This window comes from Trachurus trachurus (assembly GCF_905171665.1).
Source record: "Trachurus trachurus genome assembly, chromosome: 1".
NCBI classification, from domain to species: domain Eukaryota; kingdom Metazoa; phylum Chordata; class Actinopteri; order Carangiformes; family Carangidae; genus Trachurus; species Trachurus trachurus.
Genome location: NC_139891.1, coordinates 3,278,756 through 3,292,546, shown reverse-complemented (window position 1 = coordinate 3,292,546; position 13,791 = coordinate 3,278,756). Strand labels below are relative to the sequence as shown.

Below are 13,791 nucleotides of genomic sequence, written 5' to 3'. Positions count from 1 at the left end.
TAGTTAGTCTTCACTTTTTCCAAACATAACTGCACAAAAACAACAAATCTAATACATTTGACACAAGTGTCATCCAGCAGTAATGTAGGGAAACACCAGGGGGGGCTACACTGAACATAGCGTATGGATTAACAGTAGGTGGGGCATAATCGTTATGCTAAAGCCTAATTTTAAAGGGACTACGAGGAGTTTTGGAAAGCAAAGTGTTTTCACACTACATTTCCCATGAGCCTCCGCGCACACGGCGAAATTCTTGAACCGGCGCAAGACGGACTAAAGTGAAAACATTTGCCAAGAATGTTTTCATTCATCAAGAATGAAATGTGGAGGTTGGAAGACGATCAGATACCATAAACGATGCCAACTAGCGATCCGGCGGTGTTATTCCCATGACCCGCCGGGCAGCGTCTGGGAAACCAGGAAATGCTGGACGAGTCGACTAAATAATAATATCAAAATAACTATAAAGACAAAACGATATTTATCGAAAATGGATCCATTAACAAATGTGGATAATGTAGATTCAACCACATTAAAGCAGAAGTAAGCGATATTTTTGTGTTAATATAAGTCTTAAATAGTTCTATCTTCCGACAGCAATCACTTACATAGAGTGTTTGGTCTGAAACACGGGTCTGTCAGTCCCTCTGCTCTGCTCTGAGCCGAGGAGAAAACTTTTCTCGTATCCTACAAGTTTTATCCAATGAGGAGAGAGAACGGCATGAAGGGCTGTGTGTGCAGCCAAGGGACGCCGTGAATGTGGTGACGTAGGGACGAGGACTGTTATGGTGCGTTCAAGGAAACTCGTAACTCGTGTTTTTCCGACCTGTGAAGTCGTACCAGTTCGATCTGGTACGAGTTCACCGGTCAGAAGTTACGAGTGGCCGTTATAGTGACTTTCACAGGTAAAACAGGTCGGAAAAACACGAGTGGGTTGCCTGGAACGCTACAAAGTCGTAAGTTGTGACTTGAAGCTGTGATTTACGGTTTCAAAAGCCTGCCTGGAACGCAGCATTAGCCAAAACGACCGGATCGCTTACTTCTGCTTTAATATGAGACTCTTTTATAACCAAAAGCAAACTTCTTGGCATTAGCATCCGTAAGCATTAATTAACAACAAATAATAGTGAATATTTTTTTGCTAAAGATTCATTTGAAGTTGTGGGAAGTCATTAGACAGCAATGTTACTGTTGAGAAATCAACCTGTCACTGCACTCTGATGGAAATGGAGCCTGTTTCAAAATTAAAAAACAACTTTTGGCTGCATGTTAGTTAGTTTTTCACTGAATGAATGTCTGTGAACATGTTGTAGTTACTTTGACATACACAATAGTCTATACACCAGTCATCCATAATTTCAAATTCTGATTCAGAATGAATTGTATGGCTGATTGGAGAGAAACAGTCCATGAGTCCACCTGAATAATGACGTCATCAGGTAATTAATATTAATGAATTCAGATGAGTTCATTGTGAATGTACAGCTGTGATTCAGAAAGCCTTCCTCTTCTTCTCCCTGTGTAATCACCACAGCAGCTGTCGTAGTCGAAGCAGTTGTCCTATTATTCAGCGGCAGAGCTGCTGCTCCATGATTTGTCTCTGCGTGACATCACAACTCCGGTCTGTCTCTGTTCTCGGCTGAAACAGAAACTTGTTAAAATTCACTAATTAAAAATGTAGCAGTGAAATGGTATAGGAAATCACATGTGGCGATTCTTTAGGGTGGATTTCCATCTGAAATGAATTGTGCCGCAGGCGAGGTCAACATCTGTGTGTGTTCAGGAAATCTCTTTTAATTAGCATAATGTGTCCGGTACAGCAGGAGCACTTCACTTTGATGTTCATCTGAAATGAAAGTAGTCCTGGAATCTGATTCTATGCTGGTCAGGCTGGACCCTCTCTCTCCTCACATTTGTCTTATTAATGATCAAAAAGATCACAGTAATCATAATATATCATCATTTGAGATGTTGCTTTGAAACCACTGGTGTTGTACCGGAGCTTAGGAGCCTACTGCCACTTAATGAGCAGCTTGTTAGCAGCTTATGTAACAATGAGAAATGTGGTAATAGGCAGTTGAAATGCAAATATTCTTTTCTTCTCAGTCTTTTTTTTTCATATATTCTACAGAGAAAAAGACTTTATACAAACTGAACGGACATTTAACATCTTTAAGCAAAGATATTATTTCGTGCCATTGTGTGTTTTCCAGTGTTGTAGGTCAAGAACCCTGAGTCTCTGGCCACATTTCACAGATCAGGCCTGACATTCTGAGCACTGACAGGTGAAGTGAATAACAGTGAATAACACTTCATCATGGCTCCTGTTAGTGGGTGGATGTATCAGGCAGCAGGTGAACATGTTGTCATCAAAGTTGATGTGTGAGAAGCAGGAAAAATGTTCAGGTTAAGGATCTGATCCAGTTCTCCAAGGACGACTGGGTCTCATGTGCTGCAGCTGCAGCTCTTGTGGCTGTTCCTGGTCTCAGGTCTGCAGTGGTCAGGATCTATCAACAGTTGGTCCAAGAAAGGAAGAGTGGTGAAGCGGCCACAGGCTCATCGATACACGTGGGGAGAGAAGGCTGCATGGCCCGTGTGCTCCCATCCAACACACCAGATACTGTTGCTCAGACTGCTGAACAGGTTCATGCTGCTTCTGATACAAAGCTGTCAGGATACACAGCGCAGAGCAGGTTGTTGTGTGTTTGGTAGCAAAAGGGACCGACACTAGATTAGGCAGGTGGTCAATATGTTGTCTGAGCAGTGTATGTCTCAGGTGGCACTCTGACTGTCTGATAGCAACAACTTTGACCCCAATTGCTCTGCTCTTGTCAAGTTTTTTTTCCCCTCCATCTAGTCCAAAATCACAGGTTTACCCACACCCCATCTCCAGAAAGTGTTCTGTGATCGCAAAACCCCTTAAGATGTGGAACGAGAACAGATACAGACACACAGGAGGCAAAGCTGTTAATTTCAGAGAAAGGACGAGGAGGGTGGGAGAAGGAAAAGAGGGCAGGACCCCTGATACTGACTAGGATGATTATAGCTGCTGTCCTCTGCAGAGGTGCAGGCTCTCACTTTACCTACAGTATGCTGCCATTATCCCTCCTCAGGTTTTCACTTGTAACCACAGGATCGCGGACTAGGGATGTCATGATTATAGATTTTCTTGGTACGATTATTGTCAGAGAAATAATCACGGTATTATCACGATGAATGAATTAATTAATTTCACACTGTGAAGGTGTAAAAATCAATTATAGTCAAAATATATTTACATTTCTAATCATATACACAAAATATCTTAAAGGGACAACGAGGAGTTTCTATTCGGTTATAAAAAAGTCTCACGTTAATGTGGATGAATCTCCGCTACCCACACTTGTTAATGGGCCCATTTTCGATAAATATATCGTTCTGTCTCTATCGTTATTTTGTTATTATTAGTGGTGGCGGAAGTGCTGGTCGAGCCGACCAGCGTTTCCTTCGTTGCGAATCATGAGAATAACGCAGCCGCATCGCCGTTTATGGTCGGAACTACGGTGGTATGTGAATCTCTTTGAACCTCTGACTTTAATTATTGATGAATGAAAACATGAGTCCGTCTTGCGCCCGGTCAAAGAAATGTACGGTGCGCGCGGAGGCTCATAAATGTAGTGTGAAAACGCTTCGCTTTTCCAAAACTCCTCGTTGTCCCTTTAAGTATCTATTAATATAGGACCAATTGTTAACCCCGCAGGGAAATGCTTGAATTATTTCAGTGATTATTTGTCATCTATACCAAATGTTATTGTTATTTTCATCTTTTTATTTTATTTTAGTTTTTACAAATGGCACGCTAACATTTACCTAACCTACCCATTCAATGTTACGTTGAACCTTACGTTCCTGATCTGCCGATATGGTTCCGACATGATCTTTTTTGGAAAGTGACGGTATTTACGATTAATTAATTGTGGAATTTAATACTGTGATTAATTGTGAAAACAAGTACGTGACATCCTTATCGTGGACCGTCTTAGTGACACAGCTGCTCTACCATCTGAGAGAATACACATATCTGCCTGTGTTGGAGATGTTAAATACCGTGTTCAATGTCTGATAACAGTGCTAATTATTGAGATGTTGCTATTGTTGATTATGTTAGCAGAAAATGCATGTGAGAATAGTACGACTCACACCTCTCCTTGGTTTTAAAATATGTAAAGAAACAGGTTGCATGCAACATACAGTGCATAGGGAGAGATAGCTCATGCATATTGCAGGAGTGTGACAGAGCAGATTAGACCTGAGATCAGCCAGCAGTCCTTGCAGCTCCTGACTGATAGAGACTGTGACTTGGGACGGGGAGGCTGATTGAAGGGGTAATGAGCTGTAGATCCGGTCCTGCAGGGACCGGAGGAGAAGCTCTGCTCCTCCTGCTCCTCCTCCTCCACCTCTACCGCCACCACCCCAGCAGCAGTATAGTAGTTTCCTTACACAAGATCCACTTCATTTCCCTCCTCAAAGTTTAATATGTACAAGCCCACTCCTCGCCTCTCCACTCAGCGCCCACACACTCGCTCTCTCTTATTCACCAATCCAATTAAAGTGTGGTCACCTTGCTCTCTGTTTGGAATAATCTCTCAGTTTGCTCTTCGTCTCTGGCCTCCAGCCCTTCTGTACTTCTGTGGGCTTATCTGTTTTCTCCTCGGAGCAGGAGCATTGTGTAGTTGTCATAACAACAAAAGCTTATTTCAAAAAACGTTTTTTGGTCTCGTAACCATCCATAGGTCAAAGCTATCAAAGTATTCAGTGAAATGTTTCAACATCTGTTGCACGAGCTGCCACACAGTTCGCTTCAACTAGTGCTTCCAATGTGTTGATGATGTTAAAGGGATATTTCAACATTTTGGCAAATTCGCCTATTGCCATAATCCCTATGGTTTTAGGAGTAGGTTACCTTTAACTGTCGGTGCAAGCTGTTTTTAGATCGGCGGAGCAGAGACGCAAGCTGCTTGGTATTTCCACGTTTCCGTCATCAAACTACACAATCCAACAACTCAATTCACCACACTATCAAATAATAACGTATAATTATGTAACATTACAACACATGAGGCAAATACTCAGAACTACTTGCTTTTGAAATCACTCCACCTAGAAGCCGTGTCTGAAATGTAATAAATGTCAAATGTAGGTTCAATGTTTGACAACTCTGTCTCGTAACATATCTCATAGCGTGGTGAATGTGGTCACAACTTGTCCACCAGAGCGTTTTGGAGTTGTTGGATTGTGTATTTGATGAGTCTGATGAGGGAAAGCCGGAAATACCATATGCCTCCATAGCGTTAGCTGAGCAGCTCGCGTCTCTGCCCCACTGATCTATAAACAGCTTGCACCAACAATTAATGGTAACGATTAACGGATTATTGCAATAGGGAAATTTGCCAAAATGTTGAAACATCCCTTTAACTCTCATAACCAAAGGATTGACCTGTTAGCATGTTAGTATACTGCACTACCATGAAATTAACATGGAGATATCAGCATGTTAAATTGCATGCCAACATGCTTACATACTAAAGTACTGCTGTAGGCCTACCTAAATACAAATACTGTTGCCATGGCTACAGACTCTCTCACTGTGACTGAAATCACTATCCCTTTGCAACTCAATGAACTGTATTAATATTATCTAGCACTTTAATTTGAATTTCTGAGTGTGCGCTTTATCAGCAGCATCATGGTGTTAAATTCCTTACAATGGGAATTATTATAAATGCTAAAATGAACAATCAAAAATGCAAAACGACAATGCCTCATCAGAGTTTACTACTCATCATCAAGTAAGGGTAAAAATAAAGGTGTAGTTGATGGGTGAGCAAGAGAGTGGTTTCAGGGACAAGAGCCAAAAGTGTCCCTTTGTGAGGAAAGAGAAGCTTTTCTCCATTTGCATTTTTAGGTTTTCATGTCCTCATTTGGCAGACTCTTTTATCCAAAGCGACTTACAAGCGAGGGGCATCACTTGAGCTACCAGGCAGATCTGAGGGTACTTCAGCAGTTCAGCCCTTTAGAGGAGAAACAGGCAGCAGATGAACCTTGGGGGAATGCAATGCAGGCTTCTTGCAATTCTTCTGCAAGTCTATTTCCCCATCTCTTCATTGTATCCAGCAGCCGCTGGGCCCATGTGGTTTACTCCACGTTGGTTCCTCCATGTTTCTTGAGTATTAGTTAGAAAACCTTCTAATACCCCCATCACGTCTGACAAACAGATGCTTTTAAGAATTAGTTTCCAAACTTGTAAAGACTGAGATTAATTATGTCTTCTGTTTGACAGAGTCTCTAGCGTTAACACTTTCTCTGATGTGATGTTTTTCATTCGGGTGGTGTCGAATGCATATCTAATTAGCCGATAGTAGATTCAGTGGAACATTGGGTTGAATTTCATGCTGCAGATATAAAACAAAGACCAGAGAGACCTCACACCCCAATATTAGTAGTTTGTAGGAGTTGTTGTTATGGATGGGTGGTCAGAGCACAAAGACGCACAACGTTGCAGTGTCGGGGGTAAAGTTCAGCTGCTAGCTAGCTCACGAGTACACCATAGACCGGTGCAGATCTTAATATCACATGTATGTCTCAATAGCTGTGTTTCCAGACACACATTTGTATGTACATTTAGTTATATCAAATTAAAAATGCCTTATGCTAGCAGTAAAATTCACAAAAAGTTTGGTCTGTCGATCTCATCAGATTTTCTCTTGATCGATAAAAGGCTTATGTGATAAATGCTTATGGAAACAGATAAATAAATAAATAAATATAAATAAATGTGAATTGGATCACGTTTTACGTCAATTCTGCTACAGTACGTGTTTCCATCTTTTCAAAGACACGATGAAAGAAAGAGTTAGGTGGACAGAGGGACAGACAGAGCATTTAGCTATGGATTTTGAACCAGGGCCGCTGCAGTGAGGACTATACTGTAGACTCAACACATGAGGCAGGTGCTCTACCAACTGAGCTAAACACCACCCCATGGTGAACATTTCTCAAGAAACTTTAAAAAGTCTAGAAAAAAGTGGTAAATTTCAAGAAAAAGTTGGGGACCCCCTTAAACCCCCTCAAGGACCCCTGGGGGTCCCCGGACCCCACTTTGAGAACCACTGCTTTACAGTATTATGATGATATATTAGAGAATAGACTCATTACTTAGCAGTAAAAGCATTCATTTGGTGGAGATTTGGTGAAAGAAAAGAAATAGACATATACTGTACTCATCTACTATGAAGATAATATCAAACAGACTGACCTTCCTCTGAGTGAGAATAATATGGTCTGTTTCTATCATTAGTTGTTTTATGAGACAGGCGATGGATCAAACTCACAGCAGATCCTGGAGCGACCAAATGCTGCAGAGACCTCTCCTCTCCTTCCTTTTCCACCTCTCCTCCATCTTGTATCTCTGTGCACAGAGGTTGGGTGGTAAGACTCCTGCTACGTCTGCGCTCTGTTTACTTTGGCCGGTCTGTCGGTTTCCGCCAGACTCCAATTTTAGTTAATCATCTCAGTTTATGTCTGGGGATTCACTGTTTCCCTGTTGCAAACACAGACGAGACTATGAGCAAAATATTGAATCTGTGGTTCGGTTGAAATTCAAAAGTGAATGTAGACTGGTCCTGGATCGTGTTGTGATGGGAAAACAATCATGTACCTGTGTTGGCAACAAACAGCAAAGCTCTGGCACATGCCAAAGCAGGTTTTGTCTATCATGGCTTTCATTCAAATAAGTTGCTGATGATCATTAAGACTTTGGAACAAGTTGTCCTGGTTGTATCCTACCTCCTCTTTGTTTCACGAGTACCAGGCACGGTCAGGACCCGTGTTGCACTTTGAAGAGACAGGAAGTCACACTGCTGCCGTGTGGGATCTCATTATTCTCCAGCAGCAGGAAGGAGACAGACCCTTCAATGCAAGTGCCACAGCTGAGGTCATAGTCAGGGTGGGTCAGGTGTTGGATACAGATTCCCAGATCCATCTGTGACTTCTGTGACGCCGGAGTATCCTCAAGCTATTGAGTGGCAGCTTCAAGTGTTGTTGGAAAGGAATCATTAATGTTTGATAATCAATCATAGATATATTTGTCATATTTAAAATTATAATATGACAAACAAACTTTTCACATTAAGATTTCACCTCAAATGTTTACAGCAATTCTCTAATCCAGAGACTTTTTGGCTCAGGGGCCACAGTGAGTTTTAAAGGAGACATATTATGTCCCTTTTCCACAAATTAAAATAGTTCCCAGGTGTCTTAAAGACATGTCTGTGACATGCTTCAGTCAGAATCCCCCAAGGATCAAACATCACAGCTCTTTTCATCCTCTCTAAACAGCCCTGTTCAGAACGGCTGGTTTCAGTGCCTGTCCCTTTAAATGCAAATGAACCACTGCTTGCCCCGCCCCTTCTACTGGTACCAAGTAGGGGTGGGATTATGCAAATTAGAAAGCTAGTTACATCACTGGAAGACAACTGAGGGAACAGCTCATAAAACCACATGGATTTCAACCCAGGGAGCCTGAAAATTACAGATTTTTTTGTCAGTTCACGCATTTTGGGGACTAGAAGGCAAAACAAACACCCGAATATATGTTAAAGACCCTTCAAAAAGTGATATTTCCATAATATGTCCCCTTTAAAATTTGACGGCTGGGCCAGTATCAGGTGGATGGAGAGTGTTTGTGTGAACCAGTATAAATTACATGTAAAAGCTCAAACCTAAAATAAAATTCACATTCAAATTCCATTCAGTTTCAGTGGGAGCAGTGTTGTTGGCCTTAGTTTACCCCTGCCTGCTCTAACCTGTGACTTTAACCGTGCTACACTAACAGTCAGCTTAATGTGCATATGCATCATCAGTGTTGTGTTTTCTTGCCAGAGGCTCAACATTTTCGAGCCACATTTTTAAGATCCACTTTTTGCAGGGAGCAGATGAGAGGATTTTAGTCGTCAGACGTCTGAATAAGAGAAACAAGCTGAACAAATGTTAGGTAACTGCTCCCTGCGTCCACCGAGAACTACTCTGTTGAATCATTGATTTTTAGAGTAAACTGCTTTTTATTTGGTGTGCTGCTTATAATCCTCTCTTCTGTTTGTTATGGACGTAAGACCAACTCTGTGGATAATTCATCTGCCATTAAAAAGCTCCAGAACATCTGGATGATAATAAATCTACAGAATCAATTCAGCAAGCTCTTCCCTGACATACAAATGTGAAACATGTGTAACGGGTATAATCACATGATCTGTCTGTTATGGATAGAAATTCAGCTCCAGGTGAAAAAAAGAAAAAAAGAAAACCTTTTGAATGACTACAACTCCCATGATGACACAACACTGTGTTATATTGACCTGTCACACTCTGCACACACCTCCAGATGAATGCCGCTGTGCTTCACGTCCGCTGGATGTGTGTGGACTTTTCTTTCCCACCTTAAGTCCTCCTTTATTTAATGTTCCCTTCGGCTGACGCATGACTGATTTACACACATACACACACACACACACACACCTGCTCTCCTCCAGGTGTGTGATAACTCGCTGTGAGCCCAGAGCAGCGCGGTGCATCTGTCGCCGCTCTGAAAGCCGACCTGCTGTGACTTACAGCTGGGCCGACCTGTCAGAGCCCGCCACGCACGGTAAACAATAACCCCCGATGCCAGACGTCTCAGAAATATGACTGCGCTTTCCGCTCCCTACCCCCCCCCCCCACACACACACACACACCCCACACCACCCCCTCGGACTGTAACTCAGCCAAAATACACTTATCAAAGTGCTCAGCGGTTGTAATCTTTGAAGCTTTCGTTTTTCATTTGAGTGGTTTATCTGTTGATTGTCTCCCTCGAAGGTCGTAAAATGTGTACACGACGTACTGTAGAGGCCAAACGTTTTTATATCTCTGTATAACTTGTCATCCTCATCTCTGATTTTTTTTTTTGCAGGTTCTGCATGCAGAAGAGTGCCAAGCTGGTGCCAGGGGTGACGTTAGACCTCATTGAGAAGTAAGTGCCACTCCACAGCCCCATCCTCAGAAAACAGACCCCAAAACCTCTGTCACAGCTCCCTCCCTCATCCTCAGCCCTGTCTCTCCAAGGAGGTTACAATGTGGAAAGATCATTATCCTGTTTTCCTCTCGTCTGTCTCTCCCTCCGTCTGTCTCCCTGTCTTTCTTTCCGCTCCCTCCTCCTCATTGTCAGCTCCTCTCTCTCTGTGTTGTTTTCCATCCTGCAGGTGTAATTCTCTGCCTTTTGTTTCCCCGCCTCACAGCCAAAGCGGCAGTAGTTTGGCAGATTTAAAGCTCCACATTTCTTCAATAAACCTCCGGGTGTCGAGCAACAGAGCGCAGAACATCTCTCGCTCTCAGGCAACGCACTCTCAGATTGATATTAGCGCTCAATAAGAATGTCACATCCAAAGTTTTAGTAGTTTCACAGAACAATCAGCGGTGGGTTTTCTGTTTTTTTCCCCTCTGTATGTGCGGGGGAGAGTAAAAATGACACTCATAAACGAAGTTGGTTGAGGAGACTCGGTTTTGGAAGTAGTGAGTAACTTGACTGTTTAATCTCAGGGACAGAGAGAAAGCATCTTGTTGGAAGCAGCGTGAGGTGTTGAACCGCCTCAGCAGCCTTTTAATGACCACGCTTTACTTCATGCTGTTTGTTTTCCAAAAGCAAATCATCGTTTTCTTCATCTGCCCAAACTGTTTCAACCTGCCACTGACAGCCACATGAGTCGCTTGCACATCTGTATCTTCCACGAGACTTTAAATGAGTGTTTGGCTGAAGGTTTGTGCAGCGAGACAGCCAGCTCATCCTTTGTCCTGTGTGTCCTGGAGAGTTTTGTGTGTGTGTGTGTGTGTGTGTGTGTGTGTGTGTGTGTGTGTGTGTGTGTGTGTGTGTGTGTGTGTGTGTGTGTGTGTGTGTGTGTGTGTGTGTGTGTGTGTGTGTTTGTGGTGCATCAGACTGTAACTCGCAAGAGCCATCCCACTTTGTATGTCCAAATTCAATGTTTTTATGAGTTTTTCTGTGGAGAGAATACTTCTAATCCTCATTCAATCCAACAAACAAGTGTTTTGACAGAACTGTAAATTCTCAAATTGATATAGTTTTTATTTACCTCAACTGCTCGGAGAGGTCAGGGTTTATTTGGAGTGATTTGTAATAGAGACATGTCTTTATTTTGAGTAACCCCAGTTTATATTTGTATATTTTATTTTCATGCTTTATTGACTACCCCTCTGGTTTTCTGCCATTTTAATTTGATAATGGCATTTCTGTTCATTCAAACTGAGCTCTTTCACTTGTTGAATTATTGTTTGGCTAAAATCAGGCTAATCTATTGCACATTACACAGCACATTTTTGTGTTAATATAAGTCTTAAATAGTTATATCTTCCAACAGCAATCACTTATATAGAGTGTTTGGACCGAAACACGGGTCTGTCAGTCACTCTGCTCTGTTCTGAGCCGAGGAGAAAACTTTTCTCGTATCCTACAAGTTTTATCCAATGAGGAGAGAGAACGGCATGAAGGGCTGTGTGTGCAGCCAAGGGATGCGCGTGAATGTGGTGACGTAGGGACGAGGACCAATAGATCCATGACGAGGGCGGGGGCTGCTAACTCCATCGCTGACAAGAAGTTATGGTGCGTTCAGGGCAACTCGTAACGCGTGTTTTTCCGACCTGTGAAGTTGTACCAGTTCGATCTGGTATGAGTTCACGGGTCGGAAGTTACGAGTGGCCGTTATAGTGACTTTCACAGGTAAAACAGGTCGGAAAAACACGAGTGGGTTGCCTGGAACGCTAAAAAGTCGTAAGTCGTGACTTGAAGCTGTAATTTAGTTTTTCACCATTCTGATGTAGCGCAGGGTTCCTGTTGAGCAGCTCATTCCAGCCACTTCTTCATTTGCTGCACAGCACCAACAGGTCCTGTAAAGGTGTGAGGGGGGTCCCCAACTTTTTCTTGAAATTTTACCACTTTTTTCTAGACTTTTTAAAGTTTCTTGAGAAATGTTCACCATGGGGCGGTGTTTAGCTCAGTTGGTAGAACCTCCGCCCCATGTGTTGAGTCTATAGTCATCACTGCAGGCGGCCCTGGTTCGATAAAGGTCCTATAGGCTCAAAGGTGTTTCCTGTCCAGCGTTTAACTGGAAATCTATGGGGAGTGTTGAGTTTAATTGAAAATGAACAACAGCAAAGAAGAAGCAATTGAAATGGTGAATGAAGAGCAGCAGAGTGGTGAGTATCAAACAACTCTGCATTAGCATCTCTGAGTTAGTGCTGCACATACACCATTAGTCACCGGTGCACAGGTGATCTCCCCTCACTGTCTTTTACCTGGTTCTACCATGTGCAGTATGTGTATTATTTGACACATACTTTGTTTTGAGCCTTTACAGTACATGATATACTTTCTTTTCTATTGTAATCTCACTGTGGTAGTTTGTGACACCAGCTGTTCTGTCATCAACCAAATGCCCATTCTTCAGAGATGACTGCAGGTCATACAGTATCTGGAGTTGATGCAACTCATAATGCATTCTGTCATTATTTCTTCATATATCACATCTGATATATCAGAAAACACTTTGCTGGCAATTGGCCAAAGGGAAAATCAGTGTGTTGGCAGATAACTTGTGGTGGCTTTACATATTTGTCATATTTATCAACTTATTTCCCTCGTTTCCACAAGACTAATAAGAATTATCTATATTTTTCATTATCTTTTCCCCTAGCTGTCTCTTATTTGTCACTGTCCTTCCTTCTTTTACCATTTAATTAACTTTAACTATTCATCTTTTTTTTTCTTTTACTGGCTTGCAGTTTTTCTTTCATCTTTATATATCCCCCTTCCCTTTCCCTCTCCTCTCCAGTGGATGAGTATTGCGCAGGAAATGCCTCAGTAATGTACGTAAAGCTACTGCCAAGTGACTCCCAAGGCAGGATGGGAAACCACTAGAGTGATGACGAACACCTTTGAAGAAATAAGCCCTTTTTTTCTCCATTTGTAGTTCCCTCTTCCCTCTCAACTGCACCGGCATCAGTTGGTGGGTTTGACAGCACTGAAGCTCTCTCCTCATGCCCAGTCGCTCATGTCCTGTTTATTTTTCATGACGTTACTGAATGGAATAAGGAGCAGGCTCCTGAGGAGAGAAGAGGAGAGTCATTTTTGACCCGATTGCTGTAAGGAGAGCTTCAGCACCGACAGGCGTCACACCGGTTTACGTCAGAGAGGACTTTACCTGATTTCATTCTACTTCTATGTGTTCAACACTGAACAGAAACATCAAAGACTTTGACAGTTTCACAAAGGAGTCGGTCTGCTGCCGCAAAATGAAATTCCAAATGATTTCTGTCAAAGGCAAAACAAACTGTGATCTGAATACAAAGCCACATTCTCCCACCAATCATTTGCTGGGCTTGAAAGAAGTCGGCTCCAAATCAACACATGCTAAAGAAACACTCACCCACTATATTGTGCGTTTGATTCCCATAACAGCCTTTCAGTATGTACAGCCACAACCAGCACAAACAATAACTGTTTCACTTTCCCTTCAAAGAAGAAAATCCCTTCAGGTTGCAGGGTGAAGCCGTCACACACGGGCTGCTCAGTTGTGTCTCAGACGCTCCTGCGCTCCCTGTGTTAGCTGTCCGCTTCAGACATGTACACCGCAGGATTGTATACTAATGGCAAGTCAGTAAGGTTAAGAGACAAAGTTCTCACTGTGGAAAACGCTGACCTTTTCTGTA

At 42.5% G+C, this 13,791-nt stretch overlaps 1 protein-coding gene across 2 annotated transcripts in view; it reads left to right on the top strand.

Annotated features, from left to right (window-relative positions):
- Window positions 1-13,791, top strand: part of rptor (regulatory associated protein of MTOR, complex 1) — a 222,743-nt gene that overhangs the window by 108,776 nt on the left and 100,176 nt on the right. For both annotated transcript variants that reach the window (XM_083982130.1, XM_083982131.1), the window contains exon 8: window positions 9,986-10,045. In XM_083982130.1, the coding sequence (XP_083838256.1) occupies window positions 9,986-10,045 (60 nt within the window). The remainder of the gene's footprint in view (window positions 1-9,985; window positions 10,046-13,791) is intronic.